Below are 16,943 nucleotides of genomic sequence, written 5' to 3' on the forward strand. Positions count from 1 at the left end.
TCTGTTTGAATTCTGAAGTCCCAGAGCAGTTTAACTTTATCATTTTCTATGACTTTCTCTATTTTATGATCCCACCAGTTCTTGCTTACAGGCAAATGATATTTCTTGCAGATCTTCCAATGCACCATTGTTGCTACTTTGTCATGCCGCTGCTTGTAGTCAGTCTGTGCGATCTTCTTGCAGCAGCTTACCAGGTGATTCACTGTTTCTCCAGCATGTTTGCATAGGTGGCACTTACTGTCTGTTGCTGTCTTCTCAATTTTGACTTTATATGCATTTGTCCTTAAGGCTTGGTCGTGTGCAGCCAGAATTAGTCCCTCGGTCTCTTTCTTCAATTTTCCTGCTCTTAGCCATTGCCAGATCTTGTTATTATCTGCTTTCCCAGCTATTTTTTTTAATGTACTGGCCATGTAGTGCTTTGTCTTCCCATGCCTCTATTCTGTTCTTCATTTGGTCTTTCTTGTTGGCCAGTTTGGTCTCTCCAGTAGTCAGTAAGCCTTCTTGATATACTAATTTCAGTGCATCTTCATCACTGTCCTTCAGATATTCTTCCAAAGCCATTTTTTCTTCTTCAACCATCTGATGTACTTGCAGCATTCCATGCCCACCTATTTGCCTTGGTAGATAAAGTCTGTCAATGTCAATGCGTGGATGAAGGGCATGATTCATTGTCATTATTTTTCTGGTCTTCCTATCCATTGCTTTTAGTTCTGCTTGAGTCCAGTCCACTATTTCAGCTGTATATCTAATGACTGGAATTGCCCAGGTGTTGATTGCGTTTATGGTATTTCCTCCATTGAGTTTGGACTTTAAGATCTTCTTCACTCTCTTGATATATTCACCTCTAATCTTTTTCTTGACTTCAGTGTGCTTGATGTTGTCAGCTTGAAGCATACCTAAGTATTTGTAGTAATCTTCCTCATCCAAACTCTTAATGTTATTTTCGTGGGGCATCTTGATTCCTTCAGTTTTCACTATTTTTCCTTGTTTGATAGTAAGTGTGGCACATTTGTCCAAGCCAAACTCCATTGCAATATCTTGGCTATATATACGGATAGTGTTGAGCAGCGATTCTATTTCAGATGATGTTTTTCCATACAGCTTCAGATTATCCATGTAAAGGAGGTGGGATAGTCTGGCAGATATTTTTGATGTTTGATAGCCATGTCCTGAGTTATTCTGTATTGTTGACAGAGGAAACAGTGCAATAACAAATAGTAATGGTGATAATGAATCTCCTTGAAATATTCCTCTCTTGATACTGTGTCTTCCATTGTGCCATCGATCTTTGCACAAATTTTCTAATGTTTCTACTGACTCCTGTTATTTCTAGGCACTTCATTATCCAGTCATGTGGCAGAGAGTCAAATGCCTTTTTGTAGTCAATCCATGCCACATTCAGGTTGGTCTTCCTTTTCTTGCAGTTTTCCAAGATCATTTTGTCTATTAGGAGTTGATCTTTTGTTCCTCTGCTATTGGGGTGGTTTCCTTTCTGCTCCAGTGGAAAGAGATTGTTTTCAACTAGATGCTGTTGTACTGCATCAGCTACCACACCAGTTAGCAATTTGTTGGTAAGCAGGTAATTGGCCTGTAGTTGCCTGGTGTTGCCCCTTTTGCTGGATTTTTCATTATTAGGTAGGTTTTTCCAGTTGTTAGCCACTTTTCAATTTCTCCTCCTTATAGTATATTGTTGAACTGCTTGGCAACAGTTAGATGTTTCAACCAAAACCCATGCAGTTCATCTTCACCTGGTGCTGACCAATTTTTGATCTTCCTTGTTCTTTTTTCTACCATTTTTGTTGTTATTACTAGTTCTTTCATTTTAACTTCTGTTTTATTTGCATCCACCTCTTTTAACCAAGCCGCATCCTTGTTGTATTTCTTTGGGTTATCCCATATCTGCTTCCAGAACTGCACTGTTTCTTCCTTGTCAGGTACTGACTGATTCATTGCAGTTTCTCCATTGATGGATTGGTAGAAACGTTTATTATTATTATTATTATTATTATTATTATTATTATTATTATTATTATTATTATTATTATTATTATTATTATTAATAATAATAATAATAATAATAATAATAATAGATGCTGTGTTATAGTGCAATTGTAGATAATTTGTTTTTGTCAAACAAAAAGAAATTATCTACAAACAAATTTTTGTTGACAAAACAACTACCAGGAAATTCCTCTTTGATATTTGTAAATTTTCTAGCTCTTATCCTGTCTGGAATTTTAATAATCTAATATTATTAGATTTAATAATCTAAGTTTCAGTGGACATTGTAGTCTCATTGAGTTATTCCAGAAGTGTTCATTCCTTTACCAAGTTTGACTTTTTTAGACCTAAAAGCAGAATGAACATCATTCAGTTTTATTCATCTAGAAATCACCACTGCTATGTTATAAGGGACAGGAGTAATATTTAATCGATGCACTTAGTAAGGACATTATGTCTTGTACTAACAACACTGTGATAAATATGGAAGAACAAAGGAAGACATTCCATAATTCATCCATTTTGTCATTCTCTGATTGCTCTACAAGATGCATATTTCTGCATCAAAAATATTTCTGTGTAACAGGACTGAAAATATGGTACTGTCTACCGTTTGCTGCACATTTGCCCGATGTATTTCAAAATTGCATGTACAGCATATCATCTTTAAAAAGAGCCTACTTTTTGTTTGCAGTGGTCATTAAATAAATGGGAAAATAAATCAATGCAATTTTCTGGTACTATGTAAACAATGCCCAGATCACAACTTTGTTCCAACATTAAACCAGTAGAAAATCTCAACTATGTAGGAGCCAAGAACTGTGCTTGTTGGCTCTGCCCATTACAGTCCTCTCATTCCAAACATCTCTGTCTACTCTGCTCTTGGCCTCCCTGTGCTGAGATTATCCTACTTAATCCATCTAGGCCATCAGTCAAGATTTTGAATTGGTTAGCTTGCCAACTATCTTCCTATTTTCTCTTGCCCTTGGCACTATTCCTTCATATTATCCAGCAATATTTTGCTTCTGTTCTTTTTCTTTAGAAGAAGCCCATGTGATCTCCCATAAATTCCTACAAATAAACATAACATCCACATTAACATAAGTGTGATATAAAAGGGTGTGACTATTAATGATTCACGATCTCCTTTTGTATCAGCTGCCTCTTTACATATGAGAAAACATCATAATGTGCCAAAAAAAAAAATATTTAGGAGAATGAGGAACCATTTGAGGAACGAGGAACGATATGTTCTGAATTATCTCCTGGCTGGGATTTGAAGGAAGAGATTTGCTTGCTGTCGTGTGAAGATTGAAATTATTCTCAGACTGTGTTTGAACTTTATGCACAGATTTGCAAATTTGTTCCCCCTCCTGGTATGGAAATATGAAGCCAAATTAAGTTCCAAATTGATATTACCTTTCCTAAGTGTTGGGAGGGGGGGAAGCTAATCTCCTTTTTCAGTTTACCACTTGTAAATCATTCTGATTGGTTTTGTTCGGTTTTCTGTTTTTCTGTGTTTAATGTGAAATCTACCTAAATTAGAGTAAGAAGTTACATGACAGAGTTTTAAAGTGCAGTTACCTTTATGTCACTCAGTACCATAATTAAAGTAAAGTAGCAGTGCTAGCTTGATATCAACTTTTTTTTGTAGCCAAAAAGGAAACATTCACCGCAGACAATCAAAGAAAATAGAATAGCCATATGATTAGAAGTATCTAGGGACAGGATGCAAATTCTCTTTTTTTGTACCCAAAATGACTTGTAAAATAGAAATTATACACTGAGTGAAACGGGCAAATAGCCCTAATGTCTCTGGAATTCTGGCAGTCTAGCATTATTTCTCTGTACCAGTGCAATTAAGATGTCTCTTAATTCCCAACATCTATTTCAATGGCACATTCTGGGTCCTTTCAATTAAACAGTGTCATCTAGCAGAACTGAAGAGGTGTGCCTCCTCTTTTTATGGTGTCTGCCCTCTGGAATGAGGTCCCACCCGATATCCAAAGTGGTTCCCACCCTAATGGCATTCCAGAAAGCCCTAAAGCCCTAGGCTGTTTTCCCTGGCTGAGGTAGGGTGGTTGGGCCCTCTGTCAGATTGTTTGATGGTGAAGGTGTGGTTAGCTGTATTTGCTATCCATTCTTGCTTTTTCCTTACTCCTTTTATAATAATTATATCACTTAATTTTACTAATTTACTTACTAATGTATATTTTACTAACTTACTTACTAATGTATATTGCCCAGTGTGGGTTCAGAGTCAGGCAATGTCTAATTCAAACCAATTGAATAAAATTAATTAAATTTCCATGATATGAAATCTCGGGGGACTTGATCAAGTTAGTGATGTTGAATTGCAACCCTTCTGTTTTTACTAGTACTCGTAAGTTCATGCTCAGCTTAGTATGGTTTCTAATACCAGAGCTGAACTAAAGTCCTTTCTCATAAACTTAGTGATAGAATTTAGTCCGTGACCCAATAGCAATTTTCAATCTAATTAAAGTTCCTTTCTGTATGTAGAATGCTGTTGACTCTTTGATTTTCTTTCATTATTAAGGTGAAAGGTCCAAACTGGGAGTAGGACTGCAGTGTGCAGGTTGGAAGAAGTTAAATCTTCCTGCCACATCTGCTTCATTTCAGAAACCATTTACCCCTTCTGTGCACACTAATTGAAAAGAAAAAGAAAAGAAATTTAGTTGCTGACCTTTCTTCCTTGCCTCACTTCTACTTGCCCACATGGGGAGCAGAGGCTCTGAAAGGTGGCAAAGTTATCATGGAAAGTTTAAGTGTCTTGAATGCAGACATGCTGGTTCCAATATGGTTCAGAAGTGCCTGCCTTTATATTATTATATTTAAAAATCATGAGTCCAACATCTCAAACAAGTGAAAGGTAGGGTCGTCGCCTTGCATTTGTACTCATTAAAACTCTTATGGAGCATATAAATAGATTTTTTTCCCTCGATGATCTATCACCAATCTGGCCCTGGACTGTATTACTGTTATCCTTCTCATCTTTCCTATTACCTACTCCTATTGGTATCTTATGACTATCACTTTGTTGGTTGTATCTTATGATTTATGATTGTATCTTATGATTTATGATTTATCACTTTGTTGTTTGTATGTATACTGAGAACTTATGCACTGGAGACAAATTCCTTGTGTGTCCAATCACACTTGGGCAATAAAGAATACTCTACTCTACCCTACCCTACCCTACCCTACCCTACCCTACCCTACCCTACCCTACCCTACCCTACCCTACCTACCCTACCCTACCCTACTCTACTCTACTCTACTCTACTCTATTCTAGCCACTATAATTCTAGCCACTATAACATAAGTGAGCACTAGAGCAAGATTATAAAAACATGGCTTCTCTAGGTACTCTCGCTATCTGTTGTTCTGTTTTCACCCCTGTGGGCACATAGACAAATAAAATGGTGCAGAAAATGGAAGTTAAAATTTCATCAATCCCATCTGTAACTGCTGTCAGCCCAATCCTCTTCTTCCTCTTCCTCCTTCTTCTTCTTGGATTGCAGCCAAGATGTCTCCACCCAATGTAATTGGGCTGGTTTTGCTATTTACTGGTAAACAAAGTCAATCTGAAGGCAACCAGTGCAGAAATTGTCTCAGAGTTTTCTCTTTCAAACCCTGTGTGCCATATTGCTGCCCAGATGCCATTTTAATGCACTTTACTGCTATAACTTCATGCAAATGACTATTATACATTCTTCGACTGTAGTGGTGTTCTGATCATGACTCCCTCTCCTCCTATACCATAATCCCGGCTCTTGTTAATTAGATTCCAGAAGAAATCCCTTTAGTCTAATGCTTTACTATTGCCCTTCCTTGTCAAGCATAGACACTGATGTTGCTCTAATCAGGAATTCATCTTGCTTACTCTCTGCATCCTAACTGCTCCCCGGAGAAGGCTAAAGTGTGCTTACGCATATTGTAAAGATTTATTCAAAATGTCTGCAGCATGGGCAGTAATTTGAAATGTTCAATCTTTGCCCTGTCACTTCAGGCTGGCATGATTCGCACAGACAAGGACGAGTATTTCATTGAACCTCTGCAGAAGGGGAATCAGGAGGAGGAAGAAGGAAGGACCCATGTGGTATATCGCAGGACAGCTGTCAAGGAAACATTTCACAGAGAGCACCCAGACACCCAGCCTAGAGGTAAGGTTACAGTGATCCTGAAAAATTATGCCCGAACACTTTCAGCTAAAAGCATGTGTTCAATAGCACCATAGGTAGAATTGTTCATTCATACCATTGGCTTTACATCCTTGAGGAACAAGATTCCTTCTTTCTGGTTGTTGTGCTTCAACGTTTGTTGCTTAAATGAAATAGAAGACCTAAAAGAAATGGGTTTAGGTTAATTAAGCATCCCAGCATTAATTATTGTCCTAAAACTTTTTTTGGATTGTTCGGGCAATAAAACAGGCAGCATAGGCCAATTGCAGCAAGTCTGAACCATGGAAAGGAGATCTTTAAAACTGGGGAAGATGCAGATCAATTGTATATAAATTAACAAAGAATGCTGGATGAGAATCAACCAGGAACCTCTGTGTGAATAATATAGATATGCATTTATTATGTTAGCACTATTCAGAATTTAGCTGATCTTGGAAAATTGCAAAAAGTGTATGGGAAGGCTTATGTATGGGCTTCTTGTGTCCCCAGTGGCCCCTTGTGCATCGCCCATTCCCTCCATTTTTGATATGGAAGTCACAAAGGAAGACACTGTTTATGCATCTAAGTGCAACAAAAAAAATGCAAGTGGCATTTGCTTTCAGACCTGCACACTGAATTTGTCAGGATCAAGAGTTGACCTGAACCAGCATAGGCATCTCCAGATCCCTCTGAACCCCTTGAAGGGTTCCATGTTTAGATTGAATATTTAAACAGAATTGTTGCAAAAGTTTGTGTGGCTGAAACAATCAGCCTAGCCTGAGCACTCCAGATTGATGTGGTCAGACACATTATTCAGTGAATGCTGTTCACACCTTTAGATATTGATTCTGAACTGTTGCATAATCAAGTGCTGATAAATCAAGACTCACATAATATGCTTGAATTGGCCCTTAGGGCTTTGTCCAATTTCAGTATTGATGAATTGTTTCCAGAGCCCTGTAATTATTTAGGACTATAAGTATATGTTTGCTTTCTTCATAATATTACCTTTATTCTTGAATGTGCAAAAGTGTGGGTGTTGGAAAAGCCTTTTATCTGTTCTGTCTTTCCTTGGATTTGAATATTTTAGCATCCTATCTTGCTGTTAAGAGTTGATCAGAGTTAGACTTGCAAAAGTTGTATTATAATAGTTGATTTATTCTCTGTTATACTTGAAACATTTTATAGTGCTCTGAGATTTTTAATAAAATAAGTGTTGTCATACATAGGAAGGGACAATAGCACAATAGTCATGTTCATGCATGGCATACTGAAAATACCACTCCCAGATTTGGAACTCGCAATGAATAATTTCAAACGATACATAATGGGAAAGATTGTTTTGGGCTTGATGGATGAAAATATGATAACAATCATAGTTTCCTATATTCCCATATTCTAGTAGCAAGTTCACAAGAACTGTTACAAAGCAGATGAGCAAGAATCTATTACACTGTTCCTCCACTGTACAATACAGGCTCACAAGATGTTGGAGGCACTTGGGTTTGCTGAGAAAGTGTCAGAGCACAAATTACAAAGGGTCAAGCTTGGCTTTATATCAGACAGAAAATACTAAGGAGGCCAGGGCATTTCCACACCATTTATCTTGATCTTCCCATTCATTTTGGTTGAAAGACAGAGCAATTTGTGTCTCATGGACTGTCCTGCACACCTGGAACTAGAACCTCACTTATAGTGAAGGGCTTTGTCCCATAAAGTAAGATTGGACTACCAGTTTAGTTTTCTTCTGAATGGGGGTGGGTGGAGGTAATGTCATCTCATCCTTTAGCTAAAGCAACTAAACAAGCTAGATAAACATTGAACAATAAAGGTAGAATCTCTCTCAAGTCAAACCATGTATCCATGTAGCCTACAGCCCTGGAGCCAACCCTGTCTAGTGTTTTGTTTTCTTGAATCAACCAATCAGCTAAGTCAGGGGTCTTCAAACTTGGCCCTTTTATGACTTGTGGACTTCAACTCCCAGAATTCCTCAGCCAGCTTTGGAGTTGAAGTCCACAAGTCATAAAAGGGCCAAGTTTGAAGACCCCTGAGCTAAGTGCTACTATCTGCTGATGGCAGACTAGGATCACACATGAAAAATAGCTGTTCCTGACCCCAATAACTATACTTAATTTACAATGTGAGAGAGTGAATTGAAGAATCAAAGCATTGAGTAAGTGTTGCTGTACAGGGTGATTAGTCCCTTGGTGTTTTTTTTTTAAATATGTGCTTGCTTACTAAATAATTTTTGGGGTGTGACTATCTGATTTAGTTGCTTTTTATTTATTTATGAAATGTATATAGCTGCCCATCTCATTTGTGTGTACTAGTGTAAGAAAATGACTTTGGGAGACAGATGGAAGACTAGACAATGGTCTGATGAATGAAATCTGAGTCTAAAGGAGAGCTGGGGGTGGAGAAAACATCTCAGAAGGGATCTTTCCTAGTTTTGGGGAGAATAAAAGTAAGGAAGGGGAGAGGTGCTTTCAGACTTGCAAAATTCTATTCCTATAACCTTGTTTGTTCATTTGTTTGTTTGTTTGATTTGATTTGAACTCATAGACTCCTGCTTTCCAGTCTGGTGCTTTAACTACTAGACCAAACTGGCTCTATCTTACTATTAAGGTGGTATTAGTACTCTTCTTGTCTGGACTACCTTGAAGGGTTGACAGAATATGACTTGGGCAATGCACACAACTAAAACAAGACCATTCAAAATATAAACAAAAATACAGGAGAGTGCATTCAAAATTGCAAGGATTTCCTTAAATTCAATAGGTTTGGGGGCAATCTCACCTTGAGGGGGGATGATGTTCCACAGGACAGGTTTATGTCAACCATGAGTTTTACAAAGTTTGTCTCTCTTGGAAAAGTAGTAGGGAGAAGAGAGAAATAGCATTCATTGGAGGTCCTATTTATCTATTGCTTTCTATCTCATCCCTGCAGCCCTAATAAATGCATATGAATCCACATTGCTGCTGATGAAAAGATACTCATCTTGAATGCAGTAGGGTTTGAAAGTGAGCAGAGGTTGGGCATGGATGCTGGCACTGCATTCAGTTAAGTCTCACTATGTTTTTAGATGAGAGATCTAAAGCATAATTAATTGTATGATAGCAACTTCTTTGGATGTTACAAAGGCCCTGTTTTTACAGGATTCCAGATTTCATGGGTTGCGAGCGTAGATTATTTAGACTTTCTGCTTAATTCTTGGAGATCAGAGAACAAAAGAGGCGAGGTTGCATGGGCAGCCCTGATACCTACCCATTTTTAGACTGTTATACATTCAAGCAAGCTTCTGAAGAAGGTTTCTAATCCTTTAAATTTGTGCTGAAGCCAAATGATCGGGTTTCCCATGTAGCACATTTTTGTTATTCTTCTAATGCAGATTGTTGGGTTAATAATGTGTTGATGCAAATTATTTCAGTGTTGGAAAAATATTTAACTGCCACATATTTTTCTCTGAAACAAAAGAGCTTGAACATAATTCATGCCTTATGGCATTACTTTTAAAAATCTTAGTTGTTAAAATAAACAGAAACAGCACACAGCAAACAGAAATTCCACAAAACAGTAAGATTTCCTACTGCAGTTGACTGAGTTGGTCAATATAGTCTTTGGCACAAATGTCTCAGAAACAGTGGCTGAACACCAGGGTATGGAATGTAAATTATTCTGAGAGTAATTTGAACTGCTCCCCCATTTATTAATGTCCTGTTGGCCAAATCTTAATCCTGTTTCCTTTAGGCAAAGTAGTCTGAAGCCAACGATGCTACAAATCAAGTTGAATACTTTTCCTGTGTACAGTTGATGAAAAAACATAAGAAGACTAGATCAGACCAGAGCTCTCTGATCAACAAATAAACAATTAAAACAAATAAACAAAATGCAATGAATGCAGTTCCTTCCTGCTTCTGACACGCTTATCTGCAGTTGGTATACCATGGGAGTTGTGGTAGTCCTCTAATATCAGGTTTATATGCTCCATTTGTTTTGTTGTTGGTTCAGTTCTCAGCTGGGCTATTCATTTTGATGTTCTTGTATCAGTTAGCATTGTTGAATGGTAATTGCCATTAGCTAAGACTTGCCTGAGACATCTGGGAACCAGCAATAGATCTGTGTGAAGAGAAGGATGAGGGGGGACATGATAGCAGTGTTCCAATATCTCAGGGGCTGCCACAAAGAAGAGGGAGTCAAGCTATTCTCCAAAGTGCCTGAGGGCAGGACAAGAAGCAACGGATGAAAACTAATCAAGGAGAGAAGCAACCTAGAACTAAGGAGAAACATCCTGACAGTTAAAACAATTAACCAATGGAACAATCTGCCTCCAGAAGTGATGAATGCTCCAACACTGGAAGTTTTTAAGAAGAGACTGGACAGCCATCTGTCCGAAATGGTGTAGGGTTTCCTGTCTGAGCAGGGGGTTGGACTCAACCTCCAATTATTATTATTATTATTATTATTATTATTATTATTATTATTATTATTATTATTATTATTATTACTACTACTACTACTACTACTACTACTACTACTACTACTACTACCTCTAGCTCTATCTTGTGCAGGAGCTTGAAGTTTAGAGTGTCTCCTGAAGTAAGGTTACTCATAGTTCAATCTGGAATGCAGATACCCCCTTTTTTATATCTTTATAATTCTCATAAGAGTTAATTATGACACATTTCAAGAAAAAGTAACACAGTAGTACATTAGACTATTGTTCAAAAAGGCACTAGTGAAAACTGGCTTTTCCACCCAAAAGATCAGGCTAGGCAGCCTGTGTAGGATGAACATGAGAAGGTTTGAATATTGATTCTAAAAGTAAGGCTAGCTTCTATAATGTAACAGTGAACTGAATTCTTTCATTATGATTTTCTGTCTTTTCTTCAATAAATATTACTTATCATAAATTCTTGGATTCTTGTGTCCTTGTCTAACTGATTCCAGTCTGGGATAATTTTTCTATGAGAAGAAAGGTAAAAAAAAAAAAAAGAACACTGTATTTACAGTATCAGAACAGCCTGTTGAAATTGCAGTCTTCAGCATAATATAGTAACCAGGGATATAAGATAATTCCTTCTGAGCTCCAATTTTCTATTAATCTTTTCAAATCCAGATAATTAAGTAGAAATCTGGTCACCTTTACAGCGGAATACTTTTTCAGTTTTGATCTTTCTGGTTCCTTGTTTTTATGGTGCTCCTTATCTATTTAGTTAGGTGTGAAGTAATAGCCCCTAGCCACAACCTTAAACTGAGACATTAGATACTTTACTTTTTTTAATCCCACCTTTATTATTCTTACAAACATCTCAGTGTTTATAATCTCCATGTTTACATCTCAATGCCATCTCAAGGCATTGACTATATCTAATACTCCTTTTTCCTCCTATTTTCCCCACAACAACAATCTTGTGAGGTAAGTTGGGCTGAGAGAGAGAGAGTGATTGGCCTAAAATCACCCAGCTGGTTTTCATGTTTAAGGCGGGCCAAGAACTCACAGTCTCCTGATTTCTGGCCTGGTGCCTTAACTACTAGGCTAAACTGGTTCTCTACTAGGCTAAAACTAATGGGAATGCTGCACTTGCTTGCAAAGATTTGTTTATCTGTCCTTCACTGTCTTTTATTAGCCTATGCATAAAGCTGTATTCTATCTGTTCCACAGAACTTCAGTGAAAACACGAGCAAATCAACAAAACAATTCTTATTGTTGACTTCCAGACATTTTGTCTTTGAAAGAAATGCTATGTAGTTGAAGAGAACATACACTAATAGAATGGCATGGGATTGTGTCAGTCTGGAAATCATTTTAACTTCAATCAAAATGTTTTATGAGATAAAAGAGAAAAGTAATGTACATTGGCAAGGCAGTCTGTTTTTGGTTTAAGGTCAGTAAGAGGCTTAAGATTATAACATTTCCAGGATATATCATACAATAGTATTTTGTTAGTAGGCTGGGGAATATGAGCATCCCAAACAAGTACCATTATTAATCGTTCAAGTGCAACACTGATATATTTATGCCAAACATAATAATATGTGGAAAAATGAAGTGAAAAATGATCTGAAAGCAATAGTTGCATTAGTACCTAGCTATAGTAGTCAAATGCACTGAACAAAATTATGTTCTTCCTCATAGGTTCTGATATAAGAACCACTCCAAAATTTGAGTCTCTGCTAGGGAAAGGCAGCAGTGAATTAAGAATGGCATTTCTAATTCTTCCTAATTGTTTTTTAAAAAGAAAGACTTATTTCGCACTGCAAGCAATAAGTTTGTGTCGTTTAGTGCATATGTCTTCTAGTTAGTGGGATGCATGCCACACTATTTTGGCTAGCATGGTAGTCAATTGCTCAGTGATCTAGCTTGCATAGACTAGCATGATCCTTCACAGAGCAAAACTGCACTTAATTTGTGCTTGTGGCATTCTAGCTAAAATGTGCCAATACTAACCAATTCTGTTATTGTTAGAAGGGTCCACGTGGTATAGGTGTGACTAAGACTGGTAATGCAATCTGCACCTGTATCCTGCTAAAAAATATTATATGAATGGCTTGGTTGAGCATTGATTGGATTGAAGAGGTCAATACATAATATAACAGAAGCAAAGACAAATATAAGAAAAAATTGTAGAACTTTCTAAGTGACTAAAGAGCAATAGCAATAGCACTTAGACTTACTGGTATATACGACTTCACAGTGCTTTTACAGCCCTCTCTAAATGGTTTACAGAGTCAGCCTATTGCCCCCAACAATCTGGGTCCTCATTTTACTGACCTCAGAAGGATGGAAGGCTGATTCAACATTGAGCCAGTGGGAATCGAACTGCTGGCAGTCAGCAGAATTAGCCTGCAGTACTGCATACTAACCACTGCGCTACCAGAGCTCAATAAACATTCAGGGATCCAAGTGTTAATGAGAATAGTGACTGCTTGATGAACATCTCTGTAAAAAAAAAAGTTAATTTTAATACTTGGTTTAAAGATGTCAATTGATATGTACATAGAGCAGTGTTTCTCAACCTTGACAATTTTAAGGCATGTGGACTTCAACTCCCAGAATTCCACAGCCAGCAATGCTGGCTGTGGAATTCTGGGAGTTGAAGTCCACATGCCTTAAAATTGTCAAGGTTGAGAAACACTGACATAGAGCATAACAAATGAATGAATACAATAAAAATAAATGATTTATGTTATTTTTATGATCTATAACTGAGAAAATTTGGGTGACAAAGATTCAGAATGTGAGCTTAATTGTTCAACACTGAACAGGAAATAAAACAAGGATTTGTGATGTCTCCCTAGGTAAATGTATAAGAAAATCCTGTCATGGTAGCAGGGATATTTTGATTGGATGTATGAATGATATGCAGATGGTATCATGTTGACTGAGAAACCAAATTATTTTCAGCAAATTTTATATAGATTGTATAATGCCATAAGGAGAATTGATCTGAAAATTAATGCATTGATTAATTTGCATAGTTGTGATTGATATGGAAAATGGACCGGACAGTTGCAAATTGCACTTGAAAGGCAAAAACTGGAGCAAGTAGATGAATTTTGTGTACCTTGCGAAAAGTACACAAATTAACAAAGATGAGAAAATGATGGAGAAATTTTTAGAGGAGCAAATGCTGATTGGAAAGGTAACATGTGGTCTCTTGTGAAGAATGAAGGTTTATTGAAAAAAATAAAAATGGCTTCTGTTCACTTTGTTGAACAGCAAAGAGTTGGGTATGTCAAGCAAAGCTTTTATGAGTTTCAATGCAGTGGGAATGAGATAGTGAAGAATTGTGTGAGATTAAAAAAAATAAAACATAGGGTCAAGAATGAATGGGTACTGAATGAATGTAGATTGAATACAAAAATAAAGGATCAGTTACGAAAGAAGTGTGTTGAGATAATCTCAGCAAAAGAGAATAAATGAGAATCAGATTTCAAAACAACTACATGAAAAAAGAATATGTAGATTTACATTTTCTGGAGGAAAAAAAGATTTCAGAGATTTCTAAGAAGAATTTGCCTCTTATACTGACATCCTGTGTGATGTTCTTGATTTCTCTGGGGTATTTACATTACTTTTTTGGAAAACAAATGCATATATTTTTTTCCTTTATTCCTGTGGAATTCCTGAAATGACTCATAAAATGGCTGCTAGCCATTCTAATTTAAAGAAATTCTGGCAGTTACCGTATTTTCTGGCATATAAGACGACTTTCTAAACCCTGAAAATCTTCTAAAAAATCGGGGGTCGTCTTATACGCCCAGTCGTCTTATACGCCGGAAAATACGGGTATTCTATTTTATTCCTTTACACATGTGGTTTGGCATATTACTCATAAAGTTTTCTCCCCCCCCTCTCTCGCTCAAACTCTATATTTTAACTGGAAAAGCTGGGGGTCGTCTTATACGCCCAGTCGTCTTATATGCCGGAAAATACGGTTCCTTTAAAAAAGGAATTACTCCATTAGAAAACTGATGTTTCTTCAAATCCAGTCAATATTTCCCTTTCAGTTTATAGTCCCAATGATTAATGAGAGTTCTCTTACTGTGCAGTCAGGAAAGAAGCAATGACGTTTTTTTTTGTATGGTATGTGCATGATAAATACATCTGTCTTTTCCCTGATGTCCCCTCTCCTTTTTGCACAATCGTATAGATTTTCTAAGATGTGATGGATGTGAATTTTACTGTGAATTAGCTCCCTCATATAAGAAGCATAGGTGTGCACTTCTGAGGACATGAATCTCATGTGATTGTTAGACTAATCTTAACCACACAGTTGGGTGACAAAGCTTTTTTTCCTAAAAAAAAAAAAAAAGAAATAAAAATATATCATTAGACATTAGATCTATCACAGGAGCGTTCTTTTCAATTCATATAGTAGGTGAGTTGATCCTTTTTGTCTATTTATTTTCTCCTTCTGAGCAAAAAAACATAAGCAAATAAAAACTTTTGATAGATCTTCCCTGTTATTTTTACTACATTAAGAGGTAAGATCCATAATCAACGCTTATGTCCAGGTTGCACATTATGTTAAACTTAATAGCTTAGTTCAAAGATACTGCTGAGCAAAAAGAGCAACTACAAAAGGACTAAGTTCACACAAATAGACAAAACCAAACAAAACTTTTAATCTGGCAGGTGAACTCAGCCAATGACGTGACTGTCGGGTAATGAAATGGGATCCTGCATGAGCCAATGATAGTCACGCATTTTAGAGGTTATAGAAACTATTTTATGGGCTGACATGATTGCTTATAAATAAAAGGAAAACAGAAAAGGGGTTTCATTTTCTCTGTACCATAAGAAAACATAAGAAAAAACCAGATAAGCTACTCATTGCAATTTATTTTTTAAAAATCATCTTTGGGTTTTTTGGTCAGTTTGTAAAGTTTATTAGAATTAGATTGACATCTAAGATCAGTTTAATTTATATCTTAGGGATCTATAATTATAATTCCCAGGAAACAAAACTTTCTCAGGTAAAACTGTAAGACCCGTGCTCTTAATGGCTAAATTTACTTTGGAAGATTACTGCATCCCATGATAGATTCAGCCACTCTCTCCCATCAGTATGAAAGAGATGGGATGCAGCGGTGGCATCCATCCAGGTATCTGCCCTTGAGCATTTAGCTGCTGGACTTCCTGTAGGGGCCCTCATGAAACATTGTGCTCCATATGGTGAAGACTGGATGATCTTTCATAGTGGCTTGTGTGACTGAATGAGTTTTGCTTAACAGATGTGTAATCAAGATGGAGGGCAAGAAAAAAGGGATTGTGTAGCTCATCTGTAATTATATGCTGGCACTGAAAGATCTAGCTTTGAATTCTACAACTGAATATTTGTTTATTTACATTTATATGGCCACCCTGCTTGCCAAAGTGATCTGGGCAGCAAATAGAGTATAAGAATTATAAATCACCATAACCCCCTACCCCCACAACACATAATCTATACAAAAAAGAAGACATTGCAGCCAAGAATAAAACCTCAGAGTAATAACTAATTACCCAGGCTTTACTAATTTCCCAACCCCCATGCCTGGATAAACAGGTTTTTGGTGCTTTCCTGAAAGCCAGCAGGTTGAGGCCAATTTGATATGGTAAAATGGGCCATACTGTGGTATTTCATATTGTGGGGACTAACAAGGAGCTTTTGCGATGTGTCTGAAGGGGTTCTAGCCATAACCCTATGGAGCTCTTCTGGTTCTCAGTGCCTGGAGGAAGATTTGTTCTTTGTTGAGCTGATAAATAGATTGTTTGCTCACCTCATCATTCTGGGGGACCTAGGGGTCTAGGCTATCTAGGACTGCCTAGCCTTGTTCTCATGTTGCACAGCTTATTACCTGCTACCACAGCCAAACCCACTTGGTGATGAAACCTGAATATATATATGAGGATGAATTTTGAGAATACAATATAGCAGCAGAGACTGGCTCCTGGAAGGGACAGTTCTTTGTTCCCCAAAATCCTCTTGGTAACATGGCTAATCTCTGAGAAGGGGATGCCATCTACGCTTGTCTGCAGAGTTGATTTGGGAATTCTGTTTGCACGCCTGGCATGGATGATAGGGGAGGATCTGATCTGGTCAATCAGTATTATTTGATAGGTCATGCTGGTCCTGATTGTGTGACGTGTATGACAGAGATGTGTCCTGAATTGCTTGCCAGCATTATGGACCCTTTTCCTAGACTTATTTTTATTTTATTTTATTTTATTTTATTTTATTATTTTATTTTATTTTATTTTATTTTATTTTATTT

The 16,943-nt window shown here is 37.1% G+C and overlaps 1 protein-coding gene across 1 annotated transcript in view; it reads left to right on the top strand.

Annotated features, from left to right (window-relative positions):
* ADAMTS2 (ADAM metallopeptidase with thrombospondin type 1 motif 2) overlaps positions 1-16,943 on the top strand; it is a 256,898-nt gene that overhangs the window by 101,827 nt on the left and 138,128 nt on the right. Inside the window, exon 3 of the mRNA XM_029283769.1 lies at positions 6,032-6,185. Within this exon, the coding sequence (XP_029139602.1) occupies positions 6,032-6,185 (154 nt within the window). The remainder of the gene's footprint in view (positions 1-6,031; positions 6,186-16,943) is intronic.

This window comes from Protobothrops mucrosquamatus, unplaced genomic scaffold (genome assembly GCF_001527695.2).
Source record: "Protobothrops mucrosquamatus isolate PMUCROS unplaced genomic scaffold, P.Mucros_1.0 scaffold222, whole genome shotgun sequence".
NCBI lineage: Eukaryota > Metazoa > Chordata > Lepidosauria > Squamata > Viperidae > Protobothrops > Protobothrops mucrosquamatus.